At 43.2% G+C, this 20353-nt stretch overlaps 1 protein-coding gene across 1 annotated transcript in view; it reads right to left on the bottom strand.

Moving 5' to 3' along the window:
* pogza (pogo transposable element derived with ZNF domain a) overlaps positions 1–16634 on the bottom strand; it is a 43500-nt gene extending 26866 nt beyond the window's left edge. Inside the window, exons 1-14 of the mRNA XM_083772022.1 lie at positions 16453–16634; positions 14949–15066; positions 12733–12830; positions 12373–12531; positions 11465–11564; positions 10997–11308; positions 10746–10835; positions 9895–10125; positions 8494–8579; positions 4182–4298; positions 3179–3621; positions 2291–2424; positions 1768–1868; positions 1315–1461 (exon numbers count right to left, since the gene is read on the bottom strand). Of these exons, the coding sequence (XP_083628148.1) occupies positions 1315–1461; positions 1768–1868; positions 2291–2424; positions 3179–3621; positions 4182–4298; positions 8494–8579; positions 9895–10125; positions 10746–10835; positions 10997–11308; positions 11465–11564; positions 12373–12531; positions 12733–12830; positions 14949–15066; positions 16453–16524 (2208 nt within the window). The 5' untranslated portion in view covers positions 16525–16634. The remainder of the gene's footprint in view (positions 1–1314; positions 1462–1767; positions 1869–2290; positions 2425–3178; positions 3622–4181; positions 4299–8493; positions 8580–9894; positions 10126–10745; positions 10836–10996; positions 11309–11464; positions 11565–12372; positions 12532–12732; positions 12831–14948; positions 15067–16452) is intronic.
* Between the last annotated feature and the right edge of the window lie 3719 nt (positions 16635–20353).

Below are 20353 nucleotides of genomic sequence, written 5' to 3'. Positions count from 1 at the left end.
AAGGTATCGAAGCATTGGGAGTAAAACAGCAAGATTCTCCAAGAGCTTTTTCCCCCCAAGCCATCAGACTTTTGAACACGTGCAATATCCCCTAACCTTTCCCCCTATATGCTGCTATAAGGACTCCTGTTGTGCAATATCTTGTCTCCAAATGAACTAATGGTGCTTTTTAATTTATTTGTTTTTAAGTGGATTTTAGATTTTAATAGTATTTTAGCTCTTTTAACTAGCATACTAAAAGCCAGTGAAACGACATTTCGTTCTCTTATGCATTTTATGTATCTGCTGAATGACAATAAAGCTATCTATCTAACCTCTGTCCGGTGAGGGCATTGAGGTTGTATTTGGACAGGACTGAGGCGACGAGGAAGACTACACAACTGTTTGTCTCCTGGGATCCCAAGACTGTGGGACTGCCTATCTCAAAGATTAGGCTTTCCCAGTGGATCGTGGAGGCTATAGAGCGGGCCTACTCTGGCGGGAATATGGTGCCTCCCGTAGGGTTGAAGGCACATTCCACGAGGGGTATGGCATCGTCCTGGGCCCTCTGTAGGGGGGTCTCTGTTCAGGATGTTTGTTCCGCTGCAAGTTGGGCATCGTCTTCCACCTTTGCCACCTTCTAAAGACTGGATGTGACAGCGGCGCCAGTGGCGCATGCGGTCCTGGGAGTGGCCTCCGTTTAGTGGAGAGAGTTAGTTCCCCACGGGGGACGTTGGTTTTCTCCAGGGCATTAAGACGGTTGTTCCGTCGGCCCCTCTTAGGCACATATGGCAGACTTAGGTCTGATTGGCCTTCCCAATGGGGTGCAGTAGTCCTGTTGAGGGACGTGCTGTGGTCCTTTGCTCACAGATAAAGGTACGGGCCCTAGGGGTCCAGACTTCGCGATGACAATAAGGGAGTTAATGAATTCTCCCATAGTGAGCAGCCTTGCTAAGCTGATTATGAGAACTAGGGGTTACGTATGTAACCAAAGTTCTATAACAGCGAGCAAGGCTGCTCACCAAGATTCCCTTCTTGATTGCTTGAGAAGAGAACAATTGTTATCGAATGAAGACGTAGGCACGTTGACGCACAGTTATACTGTGCCCCGGTGGGCGGGGTTTCAACGTCATGACGTCTAAAGTCCCAGCCAAAGGTGTCTGTGAGTTTATATAAATGCTTCTGTGTTTACGCCAGGAGGCGCAAACTCCCCATAGTGAGCAGCCTTGCTCGCTGTTATAGAACTTTGGTTACATACGTAACCCCTAGTTTTCTCCAACATCTCACAGATTGCTGTGTGTGTGTGTGTGTGTGTGTGTGTGTGTGTGTGTGTACCTTGTGTCTGGTAGTGTGTTGTTGGTAGGCTGCTCTGGACATGAACACTCTCAGGCAGTAGACACACAGCAGGTAGCATGTGTTCACATGAGCCTCTCTGAAGTGACGCACAACAGACGGGTAGAACGAAGAACGATACTCACACACCTACGCAGACACGCAACCAACCCCCACCAACAAACACACACACACACACACACACACACACACACACACAGGGTTAAATAAAATGACAAAGGTATCACATTTACAGCATACACACAAGCATCCTGTGGGTAGGCAATAACACACACACACACACACACACACACACACACACACACACACACACACACACACACACACACACACACACACACACACACACACACACACACACACACACACACACACACACTCAAATAAGTACAAAATAGGGTTAAACAAAATGGTATACAATTAAAACACATGTACCTGACAGATATAAGGCATCTCTCCGGGTTTGTGTGTGCACTTCATGTGGTGAAGGAGAGCCGCTTCATTTCCAAAGGACAGCTCACAGATCTTACATGTGGCTGCGGGTGGACGGAGAGAGAGAAGGGACAAACATTTATCAATCACTAGTTCAGGGGTTCTCAACCTGAGGGTTGGGACCCCCAGGGGGGGTTGCTGTGAGCTTGTAAATGGGCTATTTTCACAATATATATCTGTGGAACTGAATCAAACTAACTGTAATGCCTCAACAATTCCAAGGGCTTATCGGGGTGTGTGTGTGTGTGTGGTGATGATTATTTTGGGGAGTCTTGGCCTTAAAAGGTTGAGAACCTAGTGCAAGAACTGCACTAGTTCATGCACATTTTTCAGTGAAACAGTAGTTTCAGGGGGTAGCTTCAGGGGCAATTGTTAACAACATAGGACCCACGGGCCACATGCAAAACCAATTTGACAAGTATTGTGAAGTAGTAAAAATAAAAGAATAAAAGTGTTTTGTACATACATGCCGTGTTGTTGGGGCTGTGAACCTCTAGGTGGCGCTCCAGTCTGAATGGATTTTGGAAGTTTCTGTAGCAGTGAGGACAGTGATTCACTCCATACATTTTCTCTATGTGCTGCTGCGTGTGGGACATGAAGCTGGGACAGAGAGAGAGAGAGAGAGACAGGGCACATTCAGAAGTGAACTTTCTAATAGTCCTTGAAGCAGAGCATGCATAATGTAAAAAATGTGAAAATTCAGAGCACACTTGACACTGTATAGTGAAAGATGTGCTTTCCGACTGTGTGAACATTCAAAAGCTAGTAAATGCAATGGTTTTGGGCGAGTTACATGTATGGATTTTACACTTTCTGTGTGACCCTCTAAACGTCTAACGGAAATACAGTTTTTTTAAAGACATTTTTGGGGCGTTTTCTGCCTTATTGATAGGATGAGAATAGACCGACAGGAAATGGGGAGAGGGATAAGGGGAAGACACGCAGCAAAGGCCGTCGGGATTGGGAGTCGAACCTGCGGCACGCCGTCAGGCTGGCTCAGCAGCCTAGGTGCCCAGACGGTTGAGCTAACCGCCCGGGCCAGGTAGGTGCATGTCTACTCATGGTATTAAAAACATGATCACAATAATAATTGCCGTGTACCGCAATGACATCTTTGTCTCTTTTCTACATTTTTTGTAGTTAAGAGAAGACAATTATTTTACCGCCGTCTTCTCTCAATTTTATCAGACTGCTGAAGGCCTCTTCATATTTATTTTGAATTCTTTCTGGACCACACAGAATTGCATTTAGCTTCTTGTACCTGTAGTAGCAGTGACAAATAAAATGTTGATGTCGTGTAGTGCTGTGTAACAGTGTTGCCTGATGTTGTTGTGTACGGTTACTACAGTGTTACCTGGTGTTGTCTTGTAGCGAGGCTTGACAGTGATCACATGTGTAGGGACCGGCCGTTTTCCTGGTCCCATCCGACTGCGTGACCATTGTTATTGAGCTTTGGCCTTTGTCGGTGCCGTAGAAGAAGTCTTCGACCAGGATGACAAGTTGCTGAGCAGGAGGAGAGGGGTGGAGCGCGGCAGGGGGGCTGGCGGAGGTGGAGCTGGCGGAGGTGGAGCTGAGAGGAGAAGACGACGCGGGAGGACGGAGGTGTTGGCGGAGCCCGACGGGGGGGCTGGCGGAGGTGGAGCTGGCGGAGGAGGAGCTGAAAGGAGACGAGGACACAGGAGGAGGGAGGTGTTGTTGGCGCAGAGGAGACACAGGAGAGAGGTGCGGCATGGGAGGAGTGACACCGGAGGGATGACGACGTGCCGGGGACATGGGAGGGAGGCTCGGCACGCGTGTCTGAAACACACAAACAGGTACATGATTTTTTAATCTGAGAATATCGTCAATGTCGGGGAGAAGCCTTGCATGGCCAAAACTGTTACTGTTCCTGCTAGTCAGGAAAATGGAGGAAAAAAACCTGTGTTCCAATGGATCCAATGTTATCCTTTAGTCACAAGCTCTTCTGGGCGTGAACTCCCCTTTTGGTGTAGTAAAAATAGCAGATCTAGAAGCTCATAGCGCGGCACAGAGTATCGTGCTATGAACTTGTAGATCTGCTATTTTTTGAAAAATCGTGAAAATGTGGCGCAAATCTTTGAATATATATTCGCTCAGAGCGAACGTTTTTAACTCAAATCTTTGTTTCCGGGGGTCCCTGGAACTACATATTTTGAGATGGGGTCGGTGGCCAAATACATATAATTCCTTGACATTAAATAGTTTGAGAACCATTGACATAGAAACATAGGTTTTTCAGAAAACTGTCAGGATTTAGAAGGCATTTGTAGAATCAGGTCTAAAGGGGGTTAATACTCTTCATCGGTTAAACACACAGATAGACTTCACTTTCAAAGTACCTTGGATGTCTGTAGGGCTGTTCTAGGGGAAGTTGACCTGGGCGCTCTGTGTTTCTTCTTAAAATGTCCTTTAAACCTTGCATCCTTCAGACACCGGATGATCTCAATACTGCACAGCTGTGGAGGAGATGACAAGAATGATGAGTGAGTGTGTGTGCATGTGTACCGTTTCCACTAGAATTGTTTTCAGGCCCGGATTTATGCACAGGCGCAAATGGCTTTGGTCAAATCAGTCATGCCCACTTGCTGGAAAAGTAAATTGTCCATTGTAAAATGATATGAAATATTTGAATTACTGTTACCACTGTACGATAAAAAGACATACCTAAATTTGTATGCCAAATACCTACATGACTGGCTATGAATATGACTATAGGTTCACACTTACAGTGAAGACATAGTCAGTGAAAACAGAACATTATAAGTAAACAGTGCTCTTATTTTACATTCCACAGACCAGAAGACTGGTCTGTCTCAGGTGTGTCCTCCCTCAAACGCGCACTTGCCCGGTCGGGCAACCTGAAAGCAAACTCCACCTGCCCGAAAGTCTAATTTACCTGCCAGGGGCAGGTGGGCAACTCTTATAGGGGATTCACACTATGGTCCCGGGTGCGCACTCGGGACCACTTGGTAGATGTTGTGGTAGTGTGAATGATGCGTACCGTTCCCGGGAGCGGATCGCCCAACCGTCCCCGGGACCGCATGGGGGGCGGGTCTCTGGACCGTTGAAGTGTATTCAGATACGGATCGTTCCAATGTGAATGAATGCGTACCTAAAGAAGGAAGTGGACTGGTTTTTTTTAAAGAACGTGACATAATCTCTAGTCGACGAGCCAAGCCTCAACAAAAAAAACACAGCCGCTGCACGACGCGTAACACCAGCGCATTTCTCAACGCCGCCCGTCTCCTGTTGAATCTGCGTATACGCGCAGCACCGCAGTACGCGCTGATCTTATTCTGCGGACTACACGTGGCTCTTGGGCTTTGCTTGGCACAGTTTCCAAAGTAAAACAAAATTATAATAATGCTGAAGTAGAATCCATAGCAAACTAATACACTGGAGCACAGAACTGACTGACACAGTGAATAGCAGGCAGGCTGACAGTGAAGTAGTATAACGGCAAAAAGCCAAAGAGGCAATGCAATGCAGTGTGTCTGGATTTATTTGAGACAATGTCGCAGAGTTGATGGTCAGTGTCCGGGCACGCCAGCCATCAAGCAAACCGCCATCTGGAGGTTTAAAGTGTGTTATGCAAGTGTACCCGGGTGCGCTGTTGAATCTCGGGCAATGTGAATCATGGCCATCGGGGACCAGGCAACCGTATTCGGAAACGGTTCCAATGAAACGGATTCAGTCCGTCTCAGTGTGAATCCCCTATTAGTGTCAAAGCCTATTCAAGAAAGATTTGGAACAAAGAGCAGTGTAACTGTCGTAAATGACATGAGCAGTGTTGTAACTAACGCCCTTACATCACGTTACATTACCTAACTAAACTACTTTTTGCAGTAACTTGTAACCTAACGCTTTACATTTCCCCATTCCATAACGGCGTTATAGTTATTGTGCATGCGTCACCTGCATTATGGCGTTATTATGTCAACTTATGTGATCCAAGTGAAAAGTCTCCCCATGCAGCGCCGTGAGTCTATCTGTCATACAGGCGTCTAGTCGTCTCTGTGCTGACTGCTGAGAGAGCGCTCTCTGTATTGTACTGTTTACAGTTTGTGCTCTCATACTAGCCCATGAGCCCACATGGCTTCTCACTCTAACTTGAACAAAGCACGTCGCAGAAGAAGTCATTGTGACAGAACAAAAAACCTTCTTTTAAATCGTTTTTTATATTATTTTTTTAAAGTAAAGAAAAGTAACTTGAAAGTAGTTACTTTCATAATTGAATAACTAGTAAAGTAACTAGTTACTTTTTTAGATAAGCAACTATAACTCTTTACTTTTTAAAAGTAACTTGAACAACACTGGACATGAGTAATGACCACACAATGATCTGCTTTTATTCTGTTCTCTCTCCTCTGTGCTTACACATGTTCCAGTCATTGGATATAACTGTCACAATAAACAACTTGAATCTATATTTGTTTGAAGGCGGTCTTGTTTATTAGTGAATTTCCATTCATTTTCATTGGAACTTACCCTGGGTAACAACAACAACAGACTAGATTCCAAGAAAGATTTTCAATATTTGCCCTCATCTTTTTCCAATGGTTGGATCCGTATGACGAGTATAACTGTCCTATAAATTAATGACGCTGGGGACAGATGACGAGCAGGCTCGTCTTAAGGCGTTTGATATCGTTATAACATTGCCTTGCTGTGTTTCATTTTTGGAACCACTCCGGTTGCTATTCACAGTTGCCAGGGCCCCGCCCGCACCGTTTGTGTTGACCCAACCACACTAGCTTCTGTTTTAGGCCACGCCTTTGCAAGCTTTTTTTCTTCTTCTTTGCAAGCTTTTTTTCTTTTTTTCATCAATGCTCGCTAGCATTGATGCTATGCTTTAGCATCCAAGATGGAAAGCGGATGCGCGTCATAGTGGAATAGCCTAAAATCACCCGACACCCAAGCACCACCACTTTCTCCTGATCTATTGTTGTTTCTGCTTTAGCTTCTTACTATTTTGTACGTAAATTGTTTGTTTGTTTGTAGCTGAATTAAATTTAGCTGTTTTCTTTCTTCCTTTTTTTGCTGTTTTGTGTGCTGTTTACTTTAGTTTTTGTAAAGCACTTTGTAAACGCTGTTTTGAAAGCTGCTATATAAATAAAGCTTTATGATCAGGGCTGCACATAAGTGGTGCGCCACCGCGCATGCGTCGTCAAAATTCAAAATGCGCTGTCAATCAAGCGCCGGGAAGCGCTTCTGCGTACCAACATCCGGGGCCGCCTAGAATGATTATTATGGCCAGAATACTAGTAAATTCTGTGGCGAGAGCATTTTCCACCGACTGCAACTCAAAGTGGCTACTGGCCCAATCACAGCGCGTCCTTACTCAAAAGGGGGAGGATTTATGCTGCTTTCTGCTGGGAGCCTGGGAGGAGGCGGAGGGCGGTTGACAGGAAAACCTTACACAAATAGTTTCGTCTTCTCCGTTTCAGATAGCAAACTAAACTACTGTAGTCCCCGGTGTAAAAGGGCATGCTTTGGATGCTTTGCACTCTTCCCATTTGCCGCTGTGCTTGTGTTTGTTTTCCGGCTGTTGGAGCAGCATGGTTGCTCGTGTGCGATGCCGTCTCAAAACCCGAATCCGAGGCAGAAACCATATTAGCGTCTCTCACAGCCTAGGCACCGGCCACCGACTTTTTACGGGTACTAAGGTTTTAGTTCCGACATAGTGGAGTGGGAAGAGTTTAAAGCATTGCGGACTGGCACTGCTGCTGCCCAACATGAACACCGTGTCTCGACATACTGTGCCTTATTATCGTAAAGTCGGGTAGTGTACACTGTTTATTTTTGCACCGAGGAGCCATGTGTGTCTGACTGTCTGACTACGTACGTCGCCTCAGCTAAAAACAAAAGGGAACTAGGGAAGCCTGATGTATGCTTCGCCGTACGATGTGTCGCATGTTAAAAAAATAGCTGATCTGCAAGCTCACAACGTGTCGCAACACGTTGTGAGCTAGTAGATTGGTTATTTAAATACAAAATAATAACAAATCTAAATATTGCTTTGATGCTCATATTATCCTTAGGAAGTATTAAGTTGTTAACTTGTTTTTATTATAATATGCATTCCATAGGGCTGGACCACACATATAGACCTAGATTTTAGCAAATTTATATATTTTTAATAATGGGATGAATCTACAACAAGAGCCATTCTAGGGCTAAATCTAGAGTTGCAATACCCTCCATTGACTCCCCACTCATCCAATAAATATTGTTTTGCTATAAGTTATTCATCCCTCTTTTATCCATCCGGCGAGACGGGTCGCCGCATTTTAGGAGCACCAAGCAACTCCTCCAGGTGCTCCTCTGAGTACTAGACCAAAAAAGTTGTGTGCAGCCCTGTTTATGATTTATTATTGTGCCATATTACATTTTCTTCAAAATTTATTTTGCTACTACTCCTACAGATTTTGTCCAAAAATAATTTGGCACGTTTGATCTGCCAAAATATGACAGATGACAAGGGACATCCAGCTAACTGACAAAAACCCCGCTCTCGCACCGTGGATCATTTTAAAATCGCCAAGCCACCACATTGCTTCGTCACCACGGTAATACAACTTCCATACCATCAGTCCCCAGGGGCACCAGCACTAGTTGATGTAATGTGAAGTTAAAGCAGTCCTCACTTACACACACAAAGCCTCGGAGAGATTGGACCTTCATATACCGAGAGTGACACACAGTACAGTCTGGAGGTCTGACCTTGCCACGAAGACCTGGAGGAGAGCGCAGAATAGAGGGTTAGCAAAAAAACATAAAACATGATTTTACCGTTGCCTGGTATTCAACCTGAATCCTATCATTGTATCGTCAGGTCATGCGAGGATCTAAGATCACACTGAATACACAGAGCACATAATGAACCAGTGTATTCTGTGTTTCTAGTGATCGTCAGACTGGACTGGCAGTGGAATAAAGCCGGCAGATCAGTCGGTTGGAAGGTGTGTGAGACTGCACCTGAGAGACACACCAATACTATGCTGCTGAACATTACCTACTGTACCATTTGATGTACAGTATTTATCCAACAACAAGCTATGGTGCTATTTGGCAGTCGAAAGCCAAGCGAGCTTGCTTCATCGGCTTCCGACTAGGGGTGAAAATCGCCGGGTATCTGGCGATGCGATTACATATCGACTCAGAGGGTTACGATTCGATTAATCCAGATCAATTGGGCTATGCTATGATTCAATTAATTAATTAATTAATCACTCACTGTTAATCACTGCCAGTCATTGTGTGACAAGAAACAAAGTGCTTTCTAATGATCTATGAATATTATATTCTTTCACAGTGAAAAATTTTAACTCAAATCTTTGCTTCTGCAATAAACAAACACTCAGCTCCTTCCCATCAAACTCTTAAATATTAAGCAGCCTTCTTTAAAAATAATGAATTCTGTACCAGCATATATATTAATGACATGAGATATCAATATTAACATATAAATAAATACATGGGCAGGATTTCAGTTGAGGTCAGCACTCTGAATTGAGTTTGTTGTTTGTTAGTTACTGATGTATCATTTACAGGTTCCGTCCATTTGACGTGTCCACACGTCGGGTTGCAATGACGTGTGTACACGTCCTAGTGCATCTTCAATCAGGCAAGAGAATAATATTTTTCCTTTTTTAATTTTTGAGTGGAACTCCAAGGCCACCGTAATACCGTATGCTTCGCTCTTCGTTCATATTAGCGTCGCATTCACTTAGCTGTTAGCGCAGCAGAAAGAATGCCTCGTCTCTCCTAATCCAGGGCACCCTCCGTGGTTTTGATCTGATAGGATCTCATCCGCCTCTCATCTCAAAATATGAATGCTTTGGAATATTTAGCGATATAATAGAAACGAGACCAAGGTAAGCTAGCAAAATATTTCGCAGTTTTTCCCCGGATTCAGAGTAAAAGCGTGATCTTCGGCATCGGCACCAGACACTCCAACACTTACCACCGCTGGTGTCGATGCGGCAGAGAGCTACCTTTAGGCAAAAAATTATCAGAGCTCTAAGGAAGTGAAGGACGAGTCTTCCATACCTTTATGAGGAGGCTTGACTTGAAACCCAGGCGTACCCAAGGGTCCCTTGGGTTTGATTAGACGACCACGGCTAGAAAAGAGGGATTCAGGGGAGGGCTTGTTGTGGAGGCTGGGTGCCTCGGGACGACTGGGGGTCGGAGTCTGGGGCTGGACCGCCAGGGGACGAGGGCTGGAGAGGACAGGATAAGGAGGTAGAGAAGCGATGCAGCTTCTTCTCACCACCTGCTTGGCTGATGGCCCACACACCACATCCAGAGGAGACATCATGTCAGAACGCAACACACGCACATACTGTATGTATGTATGTATGTATGTACGTACATTATATAAAAACAAAACTTTCTCTCATTAAATGCTTTCATTCGTTTTGTCTTTATATTATTAGACTTTGAAGTGCTATATAAGTTAGATTTTTATTTGTATACAAGTCCAACTGTGTCAATAAAAGAGTGAGAAAGCAAGCAAGAGAGAGAGATACGATTCTCAATCCAAAACGATTTTCTATTCAAAATGATTCTCGATTCAATACATAGGATTTCATCACAATCTACTCCAGTCTTGAACTGAAGTGACTACAGTAACTTGAAAATGACTGAAGACATGATGTTTACTGTGATTAGGGTAAGCTTACATTTCATATCACAGACACCATGTAGTGAAAACTCATGTAACTGTAACCAGAAAAAAAAAAGAAGAATTGACACCCCTAGTCCCTAATAATGTATAAAAACAGCGGAAAGTCAATTTTGTACTGCATACCCTTTGTTTATTATGCAAGTGCATCATGTTGATGTCACGTGAGGAACAGCACATACCACCACATAGTAAAATAACAGACTTTAATGTGTACCTGTCGTCCGCATCAAAGGAGCTTTATCAAATGAGTTTACAGTCTGGCGGCTCAACACCTCTGCTGCAGAACCACACAGTGACACAACCCCTACAACACACACGCGCACGCACGCGCACACGCACACGCACACACACACACACACACACACACACACACACACACACACAATCTATGTTTACTGAATGTTCAGACGGGAACAGGACATTATAATAATAATAAAAACCTGTTTGATAAAAAGTAAGTATTACCTGTGATGACAGGGAAGCTGTCGGTCTTGGGCGATGTTGAAGAGGTGAAGGGCTTGCTGGGATTGTGTACTGGTGTGAGATTGCTGTAGCGTTGTACTGGTGTGGTTTTGGAGTTACTGGTGTGCACTGGTGTGGTTTTGGAGTTACTGGTGTGTACTCGTGTGATATTGCTGTAGTGGTGTACTGGTGTGGATTTGGAGTTACTGGTGTGCACTGGTGTGGAACTGGTAGTGATGGGGCTGAGCTTAAAGCAGGTGAAACCACAGGCCGAGCCTCCAGTTCTGGACATCAGGTTTAGCTGTACACCAAAGCCTGGAGGACACACAGTGAATACATAAAGAGGAGGGAAAACATTATAATTATCGGCATAAACACCATTCTTGGCTATCCAAGAAGCCAAGAATGTCTTTGTATATATTAAAGGGCAAGACCACTTTGGTAGAGGTTTGGGTTGTTCAACGTACTAACCTACAGGCCACAGTGAGATATGGCTTCCATTAAGTTTGAAGCCCATCAGAGATGCACTAGATTCTGACGACTGGGGATCATGAGAGGACCGCTCTGGTGACTGGAAGAAACAAAGACACAATAAATAACAATGCATTGTGGGCATGTACATCAGTGGCTAAATGAATGGTTGAATAAAATTAAAGAATGCGCATGCACATGCACACCCCTCTGGCTCATTTACTGCCAAGGACAACTTTGATGACTTGTGTTTTTTTTTGTTTTTTTTACATCACTGAATTCACCAGCTTTCGGTTGCTAGGCGATCGATAAACTGGATATGGTTCGTCAAACTTTAAACTTAAAAATAAATGTGTACACTAATTTATTTTAAAGTTCTAACAAGGGTGACCAATTTAGTTGGCAAAACAAATCCTTCATGTTTAAAGCTCCCACTGACTGGAATAACTTACCTATTCATATTCGGTAATTAACTTATTTTAGGCTGTTTAAAACTGCGCTGTCCTCTCACCTTGAGACTAACCAACAGTCTATGCTTTGACTATTCATCACTAATAACATATCGCTAACACGTCTATTACGTAATCAATGATCCACTCTGTGTTCTGCTGTTGTTGTATGTATTCTTGTATGTTAAGTTAAGTTAAGTTTAGTCCTGTTTTGTCTGTGTTTATTAGAAAAGAACATTCACATTCTGTATTCTGTATTGGAATAAACCTCAAGGGATTATTCCAAGATTTATTCAAGTAAAGTATAGCTGGTCACGGTTACAAAAGTTGTTTTGTGTGTGTGTGGCTGTGGCTCTCTCTGTGTGTGTGTGTGTGTGTGTGTGTGTGTGTGTGTGTGTGTGTGTGTGTGTGTGTGTGTGTGTGTGTGTGTGTGTGTGTGTGTGTGTGTGTGTTACGTACGTGGAGCCTGGTGCGTTTTGGAGCAGGAGCTGTCCAGTCAGGAGGAGGACACTCCTCCTCATGATGCAACCCGGCATCTCCTGATGCAGAAATCTCCTCCATTTGCACTTCCTCGTTCTCCTCTCCCTGCTCCTCTTCCTCATTGTCCTCCTCCTCAATCTAAGATAAGACAGGAAAGACCTTTATAGATCCCTGTGGGGAACTTCAGGTGTCGAAGCAGAAACACCAAGCATCTCTGGGACCCCAATAAAAACCTCAGTGTTCATTTAAGTTAACTCTGATCTGAGTTACAGACCCGTAACTCGTCAGGGACCCCTGAGAGGCCCCACTTTGAGAACCACTGAAACTCAGGATACGTACAGGGGCGAAGAGGAAGATATCCTGGTCCCCCAGCAGCTCCTTGTTCTCCTGTTCGTGCATTTCCTGGCTCTTCTCTTGTACAGAGGATCCAGTAGGATCTAGACAAATTCAGACGATTGAAGGAAATGTGTTATTTTACATTCACACAAAATGTTTACAGTTGATTCATAGTAACAATAACGTCATAATGATAAAAAATATTATTTTAGTGTTAGTTTAGTAGAGAAAGGTATTTTTGCACACCTACTGGGACAGATGCAAACATGCCAACATGGTCTTCACTTAAAGCAATAGTTTATTCAGTGCATATACCCGAGGCGGGGTTGGCGAAAGGGCCTTTCTGTGTGGAGGTTGCATGTTCTCCACGTGTCCCCTAGGGTAGGTACCCTCACAAAAAACATGCAGTAATCCTGGTCTCTACACTGCCTCCCCCTGGCCAGCCGGGGCACCTGATGGAGGGGAATGGAACTGGTTGGAATAACGAGTTCCTTCCACGCGCTACGTCCAGCCAGGGAAACTCCCCCGTCAGGTGTAAAGGAGCAACTTGGACACTCAGGCTTGAAGGAAGCATGAGTTCAAGTCCGTTGCTATCCCCATGTCCCCCATATATGGGGACTAGGTTGGCGGAGGGTGTGTAGAGCCCAGGATCACATTAGATAATTGCCACAGGGGTGAAAAATGGGTTACAAAATCGTGGGATGAAAATTATAGAAAAACAAAAAGCAATAGTTTATTACAACATTTCGGCCTAAACTAACTTCAATCAGGTGACCTCACCTCCCCTGATTATTATTATTATTATTAACTCACCTGGGGGTCGCAACCCCCAGGACGAGTTTCAGCCTGTCAGACTTATATGCCGGTGCACAAGCCAGCCTCTCACTCATTGCGGTGGCATCATCAGAGCAGACAACAACACAACCAAATTCACTCAAAGGAAGAAGCCGTTTATATCGCTGTTTATATAGTATGGTTGTGTACAATAGCGGAGTGAAAGGTTCCATAGTCCATATGGGGCTGCCTGGAGTCTGGACTGGCGCTGGCCTCCACGCTATGGCTGCTTCAACATGTATCGCATCGCGACGAGGACCGCAGCGCGAAGCTGCCTTCAGTGCGAGACATGAGCCAGCCAGCGTGGAGGCTGACACCAGTCCAGCCCATGGAACCTCTCCCTGAAGCTGCTACATTAGAACGCCGGAGTGAGCTCCTTTAGTGGGGCTAATGTTAGTCCCGAGTCCCGGCTCCAAGTATAGGAGTAGCCCTGAAACATGACTGTGAACAAGCCATGTGAACCATGGCTAGTATAGGAGTTACCAGCTAGCACCCCTCAAAAACAACTAGAGGCAAAAACAAAAGCTAGTGGCTAGCGCCCAGTTTATTGCTTAATCTTTTGTAGTCACTATTCATTGATTCACTGGCATACCTTTGAAAAAAAAAATCTCACTGTTATATTGAATATTGATATGCGATAATAATGTCATCTATCTCATCATATTAAAGATGTGAGGACATAAAACCCAACGTTTATATTGTTGATGCTATTCTCATTTGTTATTACCGGTAGTCAAATAAAAGTGACTTATTGCAGAGAAACAAGTGTTTTTCTTTACAAATCAAAACAATAGCCTAAATGAATGATCATACAGTGCTGTGCTGAAAATATCCATTGAATCGTATCGAAAATCGAATCGTAACCTTAACATCGAAAGTTGAATTGAATCATGGATTAGGCGAATCGTGACAGCCCTAGCACAAAGGGGGGGGGGGGGGGGGGCAGGTGCGTCACCAGTACCATTCACTGTGAGTACGTTGCGACACCCCCACTCTCACATATAGGCGATTTCAAACTGTTGCCTGCCACAACTTTCAAATGCTTCCATCATACAGTGTTAAGCACGGAATCTCTGGAAATAATCAATCAATAAAGGGGATGTGACTCCTCCTACCCACTTCTGTTTCATCTTTACAGTCACGCAAATGTATCCTAATATAAATATAAATCATCTAGGCATATATAGTTTGCTAAAAAGAAGATATATTTTCATGAACGGAAATGACAGCAGATGACAGTTTCCTGCCTTGGATTTAGGGAGATGTAGTTCCAGATTATATATAGATTGTCGGAGATTGTGTAATAGCTGTCTTGCAAGACTATTGTTAGCTGGACACAGAACAACATCCACATTCATAAGCATTTCAGAATGACTAAAACACACCCGTTTGGTCTTCATCCTCCTCTGAAGACAGTGTCAGTGGTTCCAGCTCATCGTCACACTCTATGAGGGTCTCGCCATCACTTAATTCTGCTGTCTCCTCCCAGGCCTTCAACACGGCCTACACACAACACGTCACATGACTGGATGAGCAGAGCAGCAGTGAACCACAGCAGAAGACTCCTTGGTCTACAAACACATTTTGTTTTCTCCTAAAATAAGAGAAAATATCTTGGGGATCTGCTACTGTTTTAGCAGTTTCTGCTACACAAACATTGTGTTTAACTAGCCCTTCACAATCACAGCCCGTTTCTAAGTGGATACCACAGACTGGTGGATACGGGCAGCCCTATCATTGTCACGGTGGATGAGGAAACTAAGATTATGTTGTAGCGACACAAGTACAGGTTGTTACTAGACTGTTGGAGTTGGAGCTAAATAACTCCATAGCGATCGCTCATTCATTTACTTTAGACGTTTCAGAATAGTAATAATAAGACCATAAAACATTTGAAGCCGTTCAGACTAGTGGCAAGAAATGCATATTCGTTATTCGGTTCGGTTGATTTTTAGAGCCGAAAAGTAATAGTCAAAGAACTTTTTGTAACCTATCGTTGTGTTGTGATAAAATCGTGACAAAATCATGTCATCATTAATGCCATTAGTACCTCTGCAACAAAGGTACGGCCATGACAGCAATGGCAACAAAAACTGGTCAAAATGAATTAATGATACAATATGAATCAAGTTCGGCTATTCGGTTTTCAGCCAACTGTTTCCTATATTCGGCCAAGAATTTCCCATTTGTGGTAATAGTTAATCGATGAATCAATCGTTAAGAAATACTTCAATTAAACGTAACAGTTATCAATGAATCGAAAATACTGCGGATCTATCATTGGGCAGTTTTCTGTGAATGTAATACTGTCCGCACTCTGCACGCGTGAGGAAAAGGAACGCACATGTGGGCCGATTAAGAAAAGCCCCCCCACCTTGGTAGCCACAGAAACGTCTCTGCTTTTACATGTGATGCGATAGACAAGACACATTTCATTTTATTCCTCATAAAAGATGCAATTGCTTGGCCCTATATCTCAAATAGTCTAATCAATATTTGATTAACACTTTTCATGCCACGATTGACTCGCTGTGGTCCCGAGTGCCAACAGAATGCACGAAAAAGGCTGCGAAGACTACGCTGTTAACCGGCCCCGTGAACCAGAAATAGTAATCGGCCATTTCTGAGCCACAGTAGGTCCCCTTTGCTATCGTCAGAATGGCTAATATGGTAACCGCGAGGTCGCAAGGATTTTTATTGAGCTCTTAACATCGTCCTTAACCTCATATCACCTCAAACTGAGCCTCAATTCAGAGAAAAACGCAGCTAAAGATCACACACGGAGCACATACATGTCAGTGATGTCACACCGCAGAAGGAAGCGTTGCCTACACTATCGGTCATAATTTCAATATTGTGCATCTTTAAAATAAACCCACTGTCAAATACCATTTTATCCATAATTGGCTTTGTGTTGATGCCGACAGAAGGAACAGCATCATAATTCAACCATGGTTGCATTCTGTTAGTTGAGTAGTCGTAGTCGCTGTGCAAAAAGTGTTTTTCACAAATCACATGGTTCTGGAGGAATCTCGCTCGAGTGTTCAAGTCCAGGTTGAGAGAGACAAGCCAGCGTTTTAACCTGGCAGGATCTTTCGTTGGAAAGAAGTGAAACCTCATTTTAGGGTGTTCCTTCCGGTTGATTAGACAGCCATCAATAATGCAATGAGTATGTATCCATCGTTTTCTGGATGGCTCTTGGCCCGACGTGACTTCCATCCGGCTAAGGTTTTGAGTCCTTTGGCGTCCTGCAGTATGCAGCAAGAAAATGACATCCAACCTTGTGTTGAGTTCAGTGTCTGTTCCTCATGTTGACAGTCCCGTTTCAGCTGGCAGTGAAGTGGCTTCCACTGGATTGACACAAATGGACAAAGATATGAAAATCACAATGTTACATTCGTTTATTAATTTTTTCAACCCATCTTCAATTTCTTCATATAACTGGTCCTCACCAGTGTTAGGGAATATTACTCGAGAGAGTAATGTTACTTATTACAGTACAGTCATTTTAAAAAAATCACTTACTATTTGGAATCAAGAGTAATATTAAATCATTATTATGTTATTTTACACATTATATTACATATTACTCCCCCTCCCTCCCACACACACACAAAAAACACAATGTATTTAGTCAGCTTCTTTTAGAACTGAATCCAATTGTTTTGAATAAGAAGTCATTAAATCAGCCAAAAAGGCTATGAAATAAACTATATGAAATGTTTTCAAACGGTAGCCAAAACATCCTGAGTAATACTGTATGGTAAATGGTAAATAAATGGTAAATGGTGCATTTATATATCGCCTTTATCCAAGGCGCTTTACATAGATTGTGCTTTACATTCATTCACCCATTCACACACACATTCATACACCGATTGCGGCGGAAGCCATGCAAGGTACCAACCAGCACATCGGGAGCAATTTGGGGTTCAGTGTCTTGCCCAAGGACACTTCGACATGTAGACAGGAGGAGCCGGGATTCGAACCGCCGACCCATGGATCATTGGACGACCTGCTCTACCTCCTGAGCCACAGTCTCCCTATACCGTATGTAGTATGTGCTATTTCTTACAAAGTAATATGGTATAATATTACCGTTTTGGCAGTAATATTACACTACTGGTTACTGGGTAAAGTAATAATTTCGGGGGCCCCGCTGGATAAGTGGTCGAGGCGCATGCCAATAGGCTTTGGCCTGACAGCGTGTTGCGTGTTCCATGAGACAAACATTGTGAAAATAGACAATCTACAAGTTTACAACTTGTAGTTTGGCTTATCTGTGGAACCAAGTCAAACTAAATGCACAATTCCAAGTACTTGTCAGGGTGGGGGGTCCCCAGGCCAGTTCAAATGTCATTATTTGGATTATTTGGGGGGGGGGGGGGGGGGGGGGGGGGGGAGTTTGGGAACCCTCACAACCCTCAGAGGGAAATGGGTTGAAAAAGTGTGTTTAGTTATGTAAAAACAAGGTAATGTCACATACTATACTAACTATAAACGGTTACATGTATCTATTTGAATCAAATTGTTTCTAATAAATAATTTGTTGTGGGTTGTGTTCAATGACTTCATATAAGAAGCACTGTTTGTTAAATGTAAACATAAACAAACACTGTTTACTTGTTAGTGTGGTTGCACTGCATTCTAGTTTGAATTGGGCTAGCCTCTGTTTAGCCATGTTGCTAACTAATTATGGTAACTGAATAAAATATAATATAAACAAAGTCAAAACAATATATATAAATAATATATGTATATAAAAAGTCAATATTTGAATCCTCATCTGCCTGCACTGACATACAAAAGGTAAATATAGAAATGAACCAAGGAAGCCATGAAGCTAGGCTAACAGGCTAACATGTAACAGCTCCTTAAAAAACGACAATCCGGTGGTTTGGCAGAAAAACGACACAAGATAATACATTTCATATTGTATTTATTTGTATTTTTTCTATGATCACCCAGTGACGTTGTTGGTGTTCAAAGTGACTGAGAGTGGAAAACACACAGGATAGGGAAAGCCCCCCTCCTCCTCCTCCCCAGTCCCCCCTGACCACCATGATGCTAACATGCTAACTGGGCTAGCTTGCAAACTATCAACAAAGTGTGAATTCACTGAATAACATAAAAAATAGTATTTACATTGAAGCACGGACTCACCTCAATCGCCACGCTTGCAGGGCGGGCACATGAATACCAATAATGGAAATAAAATATATATATATTGTTAAAATAATACACCAAATGTATTCCAAAGAGAATCTGACTCGTCCACCAGCGTGCGCTCCCTGCTACGTCACACACGGGGGCGGAACTACTGTATATTCCGCGGTACGACTGTGCTGTGTTTGCCCAAAGGATAGATCTGAAAGCTATCAACGCGCCCCAAATGTGACCCATTGATAGCTTGTAGATCTGTCCTTGTCTACATACCTGTTTTTGGAGGGTTTTGTGTGCACTAGGTTTTATTCACAGACCACGCTAACCGAGTTAATAGTTAGCAACATGGCTAATAGGCTAACCCAGTTCACACACTGGAAAGTGTTTTTTGTTCGTTTTGGATTACATATAACTTACACATGCGTTAAAAAAAAACATCTTAAATAATGATATTGAACAAAAACACTAATTTGTAGGAAATGTACACTTTTAATGTTGTTATTGCTCATTAATGATTTAGCAACTAGAAACTGATTCAAATAGGTAGATGTATTGTTCAATATTGTCCCACATTTAGAACACCAACTGTAAAGACCAATTTCCTTCCCAGTGTATATTTTTTTAATGGGAGGGGGGGTCATATTATTTCACAACATTTCAATCTGACAACAGTTACAACTCAATGTATTGACTCCATAGCAAATAAACAAAACGTTGTCAGCTAGCTGTTAGCTATAGCCTCGGAAACCCAGACGTAAGCAGCTTTGAGCTTTCAACAGTCTATGGATGGCGGTTAAAATTAGTGGGACAGAACATGATTCATGTCTATAAATGTGCTGAAAACAAGTATAATAGCATTATTATACTATTAGCCTGTTATGCTATAATAATAATAATAAATATAGCTGCAAGCAGCGATAAGACAGGGTCAAGCCATAAAAGCAATAAAGGGCTCGAGTCGTTCACTGGTCACTTTTTTTGTTATGCTGATTGGCTGAAGGTGTTGCCTGTCAACTCTGCTCCTGCATCCAACCATGCATTAGCAGGGCTTTTTGATTGATTGATTGATTGATTGATTGATTGATTGATTTATTAACAGTTTGCAGAATTATAGTACATTTAGTAGCCTACAACTCAATACAATAACTGTTAACTGTGAGTGGACGACACCCAAGCGTTACACTTGTTTACACTTGTTTACAATAGGGCCCGCCATTTTCAATTCATCAAAATTCAGATGGTCCAGACCAAGCCCCCAGGGAGTCTCTCCAAGCGCTCGGCCCTACTGGTCAGAGCTGGGAATGCAGGCGGACCCGTGGATTTATGACGAGGAAACCCTGTGCAGCTGGAGTTTAACATTGAGCGCTCGTTTGCACTTCCACATTTTGGGCACGAAAGAATGCGGAAGTAGACCGTTCTTCCGGGAATGGAAATGCGATTTCAAGGGGAGTGGTTACCAAGGCCACGAAATTATTTGACATAGCTTCTTTTACGTCCGAAAAAGTGGATTGAGAAAATCATAAAATTGACTCATTTGGAGATCTAAAGGCTTTTGACGAATGACTGTGAGCTTCAGTTCCTTTATCACAGCCTTCTACAATATATATTGTAGATTTTTGTGGAAAAC

This window comes from Protomyctophum parallelum, assembly GCF_964188405.1.
Source record: "Protomyctophum parallelum genome assembly, chromosome: 1".
In the NCBI taxonomy this organism is placed as follows: domain Eukaryota; kingdom Metazoa; phylum Chordata; class Actinopteri; order Myctophiformes; family Myctophidae; genus Protomyctophum; species Protomyctophum parallelum.
This window is presented reverse-complemented; position numbering and strand designations above follow the sequence as displayed.